At 41.3% G+C, this 8,196-nt stretch overlaps 1 protein-coding gene across 1 annotated transcript; it reads left to right on the top strand.

Moving 5' to 3' along the window:
* Positions 1-498: 498 nt before the first annotated feature.
* LOC120935370 (protein ALP1-like) lies at positions 499-2,071 on the top strand. Its single transcript, XM_040347488.1, has 2 exons — positions 499-1,004; positions 1,086-2,071. Exons 1-2 carry the CDS (start codon positions 682-684, stop codon positions 1,966-1,968), a joined length of 1,206 nt encoding a protein of 401 aa, XP_040203422.1. The 5' UTR covers positions 499-681; the 3' UTR covers positions 1,969-2,071.
* The last annotated feature ends 6,125 nt before the right edge of the window (positions 2,072-8,196 follow it).

Here is an 8,196-nt window from a genome sequence, read left to right as displayed (position 1 = left end):
TTTGAACATTGATTACATATGCGGGCACTACTCACGTATGTGTTCGCTTCTGCAGGCGAGCTCGGCGGGACGTGGCACGTTAAATAAAAAAAAATCGTATTTATTTAACTTTTAATTTTTTTATTTTACACAGCTCTTTAACCACTTAGGACCCGGACCATTATGCAGGTTAAGGACCTTGCCCCTTTTTGCGATTCGGCACTGCCTCGCTTTAACTGACAATTGCTTGGGATGTGGCTCCCAAACAAAATTGGCGTCCTTTTTTCCCCACAAATAGAGCTTTCTTTTAGTGGTATTTGATCACCTCTGCGGTTTTTATTTTTTGCGCTATAAACAAAAATAAGGCTTCTTTCACACTATGGATTGTATGTCCGTTTTATAATATCCGTTTCTACTGTTATTATACCTATTAACGGACGTTTATTAACGGATTTAATAACGGATACATACGGATAAATATTTTACCCTTCTTCCGTTATTGAAAACGGATAATGTTTATCCGTATATATCCGTATGCATCCGTTATATCATTCCTTTCTAACGTCCGTTAATAAAAAACATTTCACCCTCTTGAACTGCAGTTGAAGCTCCGCCCCCTATTCAAAGTGTTGGGTATAAAAAGAGTGCTTCAATGATCATTTAGCAGTCTGAATTTGAGCACTGAGGAGAGTACATAGCAACATGTTTCCCACCTATCTTTCCTACAGTTTTGATGTTCTGCTGTGGCGTTCCCAAGCAAGAAGGATACGAGATGCTGAAAGACGCCGCCAACGCCGTCGAAGATATTGGATCCATCCCATCACTGCGGCACGGATGACCCACGGGGTTCACAGCACTTTGTATGTGGAGCTGCGGCAGCATCCAGACAAGTTTGCAAGCTACTTACGGATGTCTGTATCAACATTTGATGACCTTCTAGCACGCATCAGTGAACGGATACGTCGGCAAGACACCCACCTGAGAAGGAGTATCTCACCAGAGGAACGCCTAATCGTAACCCTCAGGTATGTACTATTTTTTTTCCTTTTTTTCATTCATTGTGTTCTACAAAATACTAAACCCCATTTTTATTATCTTTTTTTAAGGTTCCTGGCATCTGGTGAGAGTTTTTCGTCTCTGCACTTCCAGTTTCGCCTGGGTATTTCCACCATCTCTGGGATTGTCCGGAGCACCTGCGATGCCCTGTGGGATTGTCTTGTAGAAGAATTTATCCCACAACCTTCTACAGAACTTTGGCTTCAAATTGCTGCGAAGTACCATGAAGTAACACAGTTTCCAAACTGTGTAGGTGCAATCGATGGGAAGCACATCAGGATCCAGAAGCCAGCGCACACTGGGTCCGAGTACTTCAACTACAAGAAGTTCTTCTCCACTATACTTATGGCCATTGCGGATGCGCAGTACAGATTCGTCGCAGTGGACATTGGGTCATATGGAAGAACCAATGACTCACGTGTGTTCAAGAACTCAGTGATGGGGAGGAGGATCTACTCTGGTGAGATGGGACTTCCTGAACCAAGGGCCTTTCCTGGGACCGATGAACCGCCAATGCCTTTTGTTTTCATTGGTGATGAGGCTTTCCAGATGTGTGGCAACTTGCTGAAGCCCTACTCCAGCCGAGGACTAGACCAACGCAAGCGCATCTTCAATTACAGACTGTCACGCGCACGACGCTATGTGGAGTGTGCATTTGGAATTTTTGCTGGTAAATGGCGGATCTTTAACCGGCCAATCCAATTGCACCCAGACGTGGTTGATCAGGTTGTTAAGGCAGCTGTTGTTTTACACAACTTCATCCTAACCAAGGAGCCTTCCCCCAGTGATCCTGAAGAAGTTGAATCAGCTCTGCCTGGAATAGAGCAGATATCCAGAAGAGCTACCCAGGCCATCATGCGTCTCAGAGACGATTTTTCACAGTATTTCCTTACAGAAGCTGGCATGGTGTCTTGGCAGGATCGTATGATGTGAACTTTATTTGAATTCTTTATTTTTTGTGGAAATAAATCATTGTATGTTTGATTGCTTTTATGATGCTGGAGGGTGTACAATCTATGCCCCAGTGTACACTTGACACTGGGGCATAGAATGTACACCCTCCAACATCATGCTAGCAATGTGCTTATATCAAAATGTGTTTGTACACATTGATTGAATGATGCTGGAGGGTGTACAATCTATGCCCCAGTGTACACTTGACACTGGGGCATAGAATGTGCACCCTCCAACATCATGCTAGTAATGTGCTTATATCAATTTGTGTTTGTACACATTGATTGAATGATGCTGGAGGGTGTACAACCTATGCCCCAGTGTACACTTGACACTGGGGCATAGAATGTACACCCTCCAACATCATGCTAGCAATGTGCTTATATCAATTTGTGTTTGTACACATTGATTGAATGATGCTGGAGGGTGTACAATCTATGCCCCAGTGTACACTTGACACTGGGGCAAAGAATGTGCACCCTCCAACATCATGCTATTAATGTGCTTATATCAATTTGTGTTTGTACACATTGATTGAATGATGCTGGAGGGTGTACAATCTATGCCCCAGTGTACAATTGACACTGGGGCATAGAATGTACACCCTCCAACATCATGCTAGCAATGTGCTTATATCAATTTGTGTTTGTACACATTGATTGAATGATGCTGGAGGGTGTACAATCTATGCCCCAGTGTACACTTGACACTGGGGCATAGAATGTACACCCTCCAACATCATGCTAGCAATGTGCTTATATCAATTTGTGTTTGTACACATTGATTGAATGATGCTGGAGGGTGTACAATCTATGCCCCAGTGTACACTTGACACTGGGGCAAAGAATGTGCACCCTCCAACATCATGCTAGCAATGTGCTTATATCAAGTTGTGTTTGTACACATTGATTGAATGATGCTGGAGGGTGTACAATCTATGCCCCAGTGTACAATTGACACTGGGGCATAGAATGTACACCCTCCAACATCATGCTAGCAATGTCCCCATTTTGATTTAACAATAGTACAGTTGTACCTTTTACCAGAACATTGTGAATGAAACACAGACTGGTAGTGTGAAAAATAGACAAACTAAATTTTCTTTTTTTTTTTTTTTTTTTTTTTTAAATAAAAATAAATTAACAATATATATTGTTTTGGTGTGTTTTTTAGTGCCACAACAACAACATCAGCACCACTAACTAGGTTGACATCACATGTCATTGGTATGTGAAATAAGGCTGGGGAGGGAATGTGTAAGGGTCTGGGCATCATGGCTTTAGTGCCAACAAAACATTAGTGCCCAAAAAAAATTATACAAAAAAATATCCAAAAATATACAATATACAAATATACAACGGTCACAGGTTTGTGAAGGAGGGTTGATGAGGGAATGGTGATTGGTCTTGGGAACTGGGGTCCTCCGGGGACCGCAAGGAGTCCACTCTACCTTGTGGGTAGATTCTGGGCGTTTCCAGAGGATAGGATTTTGGTGGAAATGAATAGTGTTGAAAAGGAGTGTTAGGGGTGCGAAGATTTGGTGGAGGAGGAAAATTGGGTAGAGGTGAAAAGGACGGGGTTGAAAAAGAGGGTTCTCCCTGGGACAGCAATTGCATCATGCTATTGCAGGGTGTGGATGAAAGGCCCAAATGCTGTTGGGATCCCAGGGAGTGGGGCAGGGTGTGGGACCTGTAGCGGCGGGAAGGGGACCGGTGGCTGGAGCGGGAGCTGTGACGGGCTTGGGAACGGTGACGGGCAGGAGAAGATTGCCGTGATGGTGCACGGTGACGGCCTGGTGAACTTGGGGTAGGGGACATGTATAAATACGGGGAATGAAAAGGTGAGGGGGTTGGGAGGTTAGGTGGAGTTGCAGGAAGGGGGGGAGGGTCTGGAGTGGGGCAGCAGAATCTAAGCACTAGGTCTGTTGACTCCTTGCGGAACTGACACTGCTTCTCAAAGGGCAATTTCTCCACCAAGGGAGCCAGACTTTGGAGATACAGTAGAATATCAGAAGGGGGACCAGTAGACGGCCCTGCCCCCGCCTGCCGTGACCGGCACAACTCCTCCCTTAAGGATTCCACTTTATCATCCAATCTCATAAAGCTGTCCCTTGTCAGCTTTATGAGATTGTCCAGTACCACTTGCTGTTTCCTACCAGTCCCCAACGGCTGGACCAAATCTCCAAAGGATACTTCTATCCTCTGGCGACTTGGTCGGGACGTTGAGGAAGCTGGTAGGGGAGAAGCTTCTTGCCCCTGATCAGCAGTGTCGGGGGATGGGCCAGGGAGGGGTTGGGAGGGGGGGTTGGTTGTTGGTGCTGCCAAGGGAGCCATGTAGAGACTGGATTTCGTTCTGAAAGAGAGATTGAAAGAAATAATTATTTTTTTGTTCAAAATTATTTGAATTTACACATGGACAATAACATAGATATGACATACTTCCGCATATCATGGCATTTTTGCAGGAATCCGAGGAGTGGGCGGTGTATATATGGGGTTTTACTGGAGGCCCCAGATCCACTTCTCATTTGTTCCTCCTCCCTTAAGTCCCTCATGTGGCGGTCCCTGATGGACTGCCAGTGACCTTTTATTTTTTCACCTAGAATCAAAATATGTTTATTAATAAAAACAATAAAAGAACATGTAAAATAATAGAAAATTAAATTAAATCTTTACCGACAATCCATTGCTCATGTGTGGACAGGTCCTCCCAGGTGTTACAGATGGCACTGTATATTTCCATCCAAAGAGCCCGGCAGTACTCCCGCTTGGCGTGCTTTTTGTCGGACTTATCCCAAAGGGCAGGACGCTCCTCGATCATAGAAATCAGTATCTGATCATCTATGATCAGATGAGGAAAGACCTGCCCTTCTTCAGTCCGACCAGGCCGAATGCCACCCTGAAAATATAATGATGTATGTTATTAGTTTTTAAAAAAGTATTGTGTATTCATTTGACAATGAAACAAATCACACTCTATAAAATACTCACGCGACCACGTCCTCTGCCACGAATACGGGGTCTACCTCTTGTGGGTGCGCACTGAGGAGCGGGAAGCTATATTAAAAAAAAAAAAAAAAACATGAATATACGTAAAGATGTACAACAAAAATCAAAATTTGGTAATATACATACTGGTTCAGCATCTTTGGAAGGCCTATCCTGGGAGTCCTGGGGGGCCGCCACTTGAGGGACACTATCCTCCTCGGATTCATGCTCCGAAGGTCCAGTAAATTCTTCATGCTGTAAAACCCAGATATAAAATGTATTATTTAAAGTAATTTCTGCTGTTTACTCAAATGGGAAAATACTCACACTTGACGTCTTTTCTTCTGTTGCGTCAGAAAACTCAGAAGAAATATCTTTTGAAAGTGATTGTTGCTTCTGAGGGGGTGAGGGAGAGAAAAAATAAATAAAATATTTCCATAAACATTCTTTTTAAAAAACAGTCAAAAAAAGTGAAAAATCACCTTTTTCATAGATGCCCTCATAGAACTCTTTCTTTTTTTTTGAGAATGATGATGATGATGATGATGCTAGAGAAAATAAAAAATGATGTTTAATTTTTACATATACTGTATATAAAAATTAATTGCTATGTGAAAATTATCAAATAAATAAATACTCACACTGGAGCTTGAGGACATCTGGCTACCAGAGTCCAAGGATGTGACATCAGAGTTGTCTGGAATTTCTGACATTACTTTTTTTTTTGCCATTTTCTTGGGCATTTTCACTATAGAACAAAAAAAAAAAATGATGTTCACTTTGTAAAATGAAAAAAAAGGATGAATAAATTATATATATATATAATTATATATATTGAATATATATATATAGAATTTATTCATTCATTTTTATACTTTATATATAAATATACACAAAAGGCAATGTTGCTACACACAGTCAAATATCAAGCTACCCTAGCAACATCATTCAGGCCCCCATGAAAACTGCATGCCAAAATGCACATGTCCTGCAAAAATGCAAGTAAATGGCGGACATAAGAATGTCGCAGAGTGTCAACACACGGTCAAAAACGATCATGCAAACTTCACTACCAAACATTCATTAACCCATACAAACTGCGGACAAAAATGCAGACAGCTGCAAGCACATGTTCCCAAAACCACTGAAAAAGTAAAAAAAAAAAAGAAAAATTTAAAGCCACACATGTACTCACCTTCAATGATGATAAAATTTTGATGAGATACGTAAAATTACGTCAGATGATGACGGATGATGACGGATTCAGCTGCTCCCTCCTGCCGGATCAAGGAAGTGTAGAGAGAGGGAGGGGGAAGTGAGCAAAACCATGTGACCAGGCTCCAGAAGTCTTTACTGAGCATGCTCATTAAAATTAACGTCCGTTAACATAACGGACATTTACGGAGACATTTACTAACGTCCGTGCGCCATAGGCTTCAATGTTAAAATAGAACGGACGTTAATATATCCGTTAATTGCAACGGACAAAAAAAGGACAAAAAATAGTGCAAGACCCGTCACATATTCCGTTACAACTAACGTCCGTACGTTATAACGGACTATTACGGATATTTACGGAACATTAAAAAATGCCATAGACTTCAATGATATTTTAAAAGGACGTTTAACTTCCGTTTTTAAACATTATCTGACGGATTTAAAAACGGATTATTAAAACGGATTTATTTTGTAGTGTGAAAAGGGTCTAAAGTGACAATTTTGAAAAAAATGCAATATTTTTTACTTTTGCTATAATAAATACCCCCAAAAAAGATATAACATTTTTTTTCCCCTCAGTTTAGGCCGATACGTATTTTTCTACCTATTTTTGGTAAAAAAATCGCAATAAGCGTTTATCGATTGGTTTGCGCAAAATTTATAGCATTTACAAAATAGGGGATAGTTTTATGGCATTTTTATTAATAATTTTTTTTTTTACTACTAATGGCGGTAATCTGCAAAGGCCTATATGGTGCCTATATTTAAAAAGGAATCAAAGTCTTTACCATGTAACTATAGACCTGTTTAATTTCTATAGGTGGGAAGATACTGGAGAGTTTATTAAAAGACCACATAGATGAGTTCTTGCTGGAAAAATATATTTTAACCATATTTTCAGACCCGGAAGATTTTACCCCCTTAATTACCAGAGCATTTTTTGCGATACGTCACTGCAACACTTTTACTGACAATTGCATGGTCATACGACTTTGTACCCAAACAAAACTGACATCCTTTTTTTCCCACACATTGAGATTTCCTTTGGTGTTATTTGATCACCTCTGCGTTTTAAATTTTTTGAGCTATAAACAAAAATAATGCCAATTTAAAAAAAAAAAAAAAAAAAAAACACAATATTTTTTACTTTTTGCTATAATAAATATCCCCTCAAAAAATATATAAAAAAAAGAATTTCTTTATCAGTTTAGGCCAATATGTATTCTTCTACATATTTTTGATAAAAAATCGCAACAAGTGTTTATTGGTTGGTTTGCACAAAAGTTATAGCGTTTATAGCATTTTTATTTTTTATTTGTAATGGCAGTGATCTGTGATTTTTATTGGGACTGCGACGTTGCGGCGGATGGATCAGACACTTTTGACACTCTTTTGGGACCACTGACATTTATACAGCATTCAGAGCTAAAAATAGCCACTGATTACTGTGTAAATGTCACTGGCAGGGAAGAGGTTAAACACTAGGAGGCGATCAAGGAGTTAAATGTGCTCCCTCAGTGTTTTCTAACTGTAGGGGGGATGGGCTACCTAGGACATGACAGAGATCACTGTTCCAGATGCCATGGAGCAGTAGATCTGTGTAATGTCACTAGGCAGAACAGGAAAATGCCTTGCTTACATAGGTATCTCTCCGTTCTGCCTCTCCTGGTCGCAATCGTGGGCCACCAGCAGACATCGAGTCCACAGGACCCGCAGGCACACTCCCGTGGTGTGCGGCAGGCACACACTGTTAGAAAAATCAGGCTGTATGCAGAGCACACAGCCAGATATTGTGTCTCTAAGGCCTTGTACACACGGTCGGTCCAAACCGATGAGAATGGTCCGACGGACCGTTTTCATTGGTTCACCGCTGAAGTGGCCTGACGGCCTGATATGCGTACACACCGTCAGTCCAAAATCCGATCGGGTCAGAACGCGGACACGTGACCCACTATAAAGGGGTAGGCTAAAGCCTTCGTTGCCGCCCTTGAGTCTGCTTTTG

Source organism: Rana temporaria, chromosome 4 (assembly GCF_905171775.1).
Source record: "Rana temporaria chromosome 4, aRanTem1.1, whole genome shotgun sequence".
Taxonomy (NCBI): domain Eukaryota; kingdom Metazoa; phylum Chordata; class Amphibia; order Anura; family Ranidae; genus Rana; species Rana temporaria.
The sequence above is the reverse complement of the archived record's forward strand: the minus strand, read 5'-3'. Positions and strand labels throughout refer to the sequence as shown.